Raw genomic sequence first — 3,972 nt, 5'->3', positions numbered from 1 at the left:
ATATTCACCGGTAACAATACAGTTTAAAAAAGTCCTTGGTGTGTGCTTCCACCTAGTGGTCAGCATGCTTGGATGGTATTATTCTGCCTGCTGGCACACTTGGTTTAATTACAGTAAATTTGGCAGACTCCAGTGTTACACAACCCAGACAGAGCAGAGACACAGAGATGTATCCTTTCCTTAAGTTGTGTGGGCAGGATGTTATATCGTGTTTTATTTATGGAAAATAGGACTTCTAATAAGAGCTATTCTATACTAGTGTTAATATCAACATGTAACCACATAGCAAATACTGTTGAACGGGACTATGTGGACTTGTTTGCCACCTGTCAAAAAAGTATATCAGAGTTTTTTTCTACATAGTTCTGTGCCCATAATAGCCTGCTGTGTTGTTCTGGACTGCAGAGCCTGATATACCACTATTGATGGAAGGAGGCCATGAGCCGTGAGCACACGCTGTACTATTTATCCTGTAAAGTCATCATGTTGATAGCTTCCTGGCACAGAAAGGCTGAGAGAAAAAGCAGTGGCAATCACTATTAAATGATTAAGAACATTTCTTCATTTGCCTTGCCTAATTTGATTGACTATAGATTAAGCATTCTTAAAGTTAGATCATAATAAAACAAATTGTTTGCTATCTTTAAAAGGGAACTACGCCCATTTTCAAAATTCATACGTTATTCCTATGGTCTAAGACAGTCCAAAAAATATTAGCAAACATGAACAACTCTCTCCCAATACAATGAAATAAAGCTCATTTGGGTATAAAGAAAGAAAACAAACATTTTGTGGCTCCACAAAATCAGTGTCTCCCATTCATTGTCTATGGAGCAGCTCCAGACTTTATACCCTATGACATAAGTTTAAGACTTATTTCTCTGGTTTCTGGCTTTGAGAGAAAGTAGCTCATGTTCACTAATATTGATTAAACCTTCCATGGAAATTACTCTTATTTTGTTCTGCTATGTAATTCTTAATTTAGGTTGTGTTCCCATTTAAGTTAATTTTCTGTTTTGTCAGATTGTTGATTGCATCTCCACAAACTGAACAAAGCTGAAGATTATGCTCCTAATTTAAAAGAAACTGGCAGGTTAATCAAGGAAAAAATAGGATATCTGTCATACTAGCTGCACAAATGAAGGATTTTTTTGAGTTTTTTGCTAAACATCACAAAAAAATCTATATCCAGGCTGGTTATAGATTGAAATGTTTACGTGCCAAAAAGGTTTATCTGGTTTCAAGGGTCTGGGTGAAATTATATATAATCCATCACAGCAATTATTCACCTTTTGTTTGTTGGAAATCTATAAAGTATTTGCAATGCTATTATTGTTTTTTAGTTTAATTTGTATCTGTAAGAAATAATAATAAATTGCATCTCAATGTGATGCCATTAAAAATGCTACAAGATGTAACTAACATAATTAAAAAGTAAACATCAGCCCATAAATGCTCCCACAACAGAATTACAGATCATGTGAAAACATTAAAAGGTCTTGTCTGGTGTCTTCAACCCCAACATTCAGAATAAAATCAAGCAAGCATGAACTAAAAAGATACACTTTATTTGAAACCAGCAGGGGACATTTTTGTACAAAAATACACAACTGTTACGTGGGTGCTTTGTGTCAAGAATTGTTCATCTTTCTCCTGCTGTTTACACCACTGATGCTCCTCTGCATGCAGCACCAACGTGGGACAACCGTTAACTTGCTCTGACATAATTTCACCAAGTAAATATAACAAATCCAACAAGCAATGTCATTTGCCATAGGGAAGAATGTAGGATCCTAGATTCTTGACAAAAATGACAGAACCATTCTCATAAATATCAGGAAGAATGCTGAACATGGGATGTTATTGAAGCACAGAGTTGAATTTGTCTCCGACTTCATCCTTTACTTGGATGTGGTGTCTTCTTTTTCCCCAGGGCTAGGGCTAGGGCCAGGGCCATCCGACTTTTTCTGCTTCTGTTGCATTATCTCGGCATCCCTTGCGGAGAGAGGGACATTTAAAGAGAGAATAGACTTTGTTACGGCAGACTCTACAGTAACGCACACCAGAAAAACAAAAAAAAGGTACTATTTAAGTTGATTTGTGTAGCTTCTACAGCCTTACCTCTGCTTCCGAGCAGCAGCAGACAGCCCATCGTCGCCCCTCTTTCCTTTACCATTGTCACCACTTTTCTTGGCATTCTTCGCACGTGCAAGCTCACGTTGGTTTCCTCCTGCAATGTCAGACAAAAAGAAAAACAATGAAGCATAACCATAACAACAAAACAGTACTAAAACAAATGAAGCATAATAACCATAAGAACAAACAGTACTTTAATGAGCAACACATCAGGTATGTGGAGCTACACCCTTATAAAAAAAACACCTATTACTCAATATACCTCCGAACAAACAAAACGTTAAAAAAAGATTTTTTCTACGCGTCTACTACAAGACATAATTAAAAATGACAGACGGTCCCGTTTACATGAAATTCAATTTTTTATTCTTATTTTATTCTAACGTTTTCATCTATTCTAAATTCCTAGTGTATACCTCTTTACCTCTGGCAATAAACACGATTCTAATTCTGGTTCTAATTCTAATTCTGATTCTGATTCTAATTCTAATTCTAATTCTAATTCTGATTCTGGTTCTAATTCTAATTCTGATTCTGATTCTGATTCTAATTCTGATTCTGATTCTGAAGTTCGACTGTAAGATGGCAGTAATAAAAAAAAAAAAAATGGTGCAAAACATAAAATCAGCCGACGTGGCAGCAGAGAGGCGCTCCAGAGCGGCTTCATGCCAGAACAACAGCACACAGAGAGGGCAACAAAGCGTCTCCCATCCTGTTATTGACAATTACTATTATAAATTAAAACATAAGCAACGATTTGAGGACGTTTGAGGACATACAAATGATCATTCTGTCCCCGAATAGCCGCGTTGACACCCAAACATCCGTGTTACGTCTCTAACTATTGCTTTACAGCAGGCCGAGGCCCTTTGATGTTGACAAACGTGTGTTCACATAATGTTGTCTAGTTGACACACGCTGCAGCATAATAACCCAGTCTATTGCATTTAAATCTAACAAAAAAAAAAGCACATGTATTTGGTGTGCTTGATTTATAAACCCAACAACAATACTGGCACGAATCCCGTGATAAATAACGTCACGTCCATTTCAGAGAATAGACTGGATCCAGGTCTAATGAGCTGCAGAAGAACAACCAGCACAGACTACATGCAATCCAATAAAGTACACGAATGCCTTACAGGTAAAAATACATGTCGATACCCACTGGTCATTTTAGTAATCGTCGCTTCTTTTCGCCCCCGAAATCTCCAAGTAGTTCAGCTCAACCGAAGGGCCGTCGGTTCCCTTCTTCTCGTCGCTCCAGTCGGTCGCTGCTTCTGCTGTCGTTGCGCCTCTGGCTAGTGATGTGTAGGTCACGAACGAGCCGATTCAAAGAGCCGACTCTTTTAAGTGAACGATAATGGTACGTGTCCACAGGCTCCGTGCTTTCCGCGCTCCCAATTCATTGTCTATATAAGCAGCAGCGCAATGCATTCTGGTAGCGTGGCGTCGCGATTCGAGAAACGGAGCCTCACGACGCCCGCTCCTCATTTTCATAAAGTTCAGGGCTAGTCTACTGTATGCAAATCACGGGGAGTCCGATGTGACTCGCCGCCTCTCGAAACTCCCTTGAAATCTTTTAAAATAAACCTTTTCGATCCAAAATAAAGACAAACTTAGCAACTGCATGGCTTATTTCTTGACTCAGATGTTTTCAGAAACACATTTCGGTGAACTATTTTCGTGACATAAGAGAAGAAAGTTTCCAAATGAGCGTCCATACTGTTTCCGGTTTGAAAGCTGGGAGCAGCAGGGTGGCGCTGACAGTCTACAGGTACAGAGCAGGAGGAAGAGGAGGAGAGAAAGAGAGAGAGGAGTGCGGTGCGCGAATAG

At 39.1% G+C, this 3,972-nt stretch overlaps 1 protein-coding gene across 1 annotated transcript; it reads right to left on the bottom strand.

The window, feature by feature from the left end:
• Positions 1-1,547: 1,547 nt before the first annotated feature.
• serf2 (small EDRK-rich factor 2) lies at positions 1,548-3,461 on the bottom strand. The gene is made up of 3 exons (XM_037758007.1): positions 3,305-3,461; positions 2,122-2,230; positions 1,548-1,995 (listed from the first exon to the last, which is right to left on the bottom strand). Exons 1-3 carry the CDS (start codon positions 3,309-3,311, stop codon positions 1,902-1,904), a joined length of 210 nt encoding a protein of 69 aa, XP_037613935.1. The 5' UTR covers positions 3,312-3,461; the 3' UTR covers positions 1,548-1,901.
• Positions 3,462-3,972: the final 511 nt, after the last annotated feature.

Source organism: Sebastes umbrosus, chromosome 2, assembly GCF_015220745.1.
Source record: "Sebastes umbrosus isolate fSebUmb1 chromosome 2, fSebUmb1.pri, whole genome shotgun sequence".
Lineage (NCBI taxonomy): Eukaryota > Metazoa > Chordata > Actinopteri > Perciformes > Sebastidae > Sebastes > Sebastes umbrosus.
This window is presented reverse-complemented; position numbering and strand designations above follow the sequence as displayed.

Bases quoted from the DNA above. Each gene is read 5' to 3' on its own strand.
- serf2 (XM_037758007.1), bottom strand. The intron at 1,996-2,121 runs GTAAGGCTGTAG...TCTCTCCGCAAG, and splicing joins GCTGCTGCTCGGAAGCAGAG to GGATGCCGAGATAATGCAAC.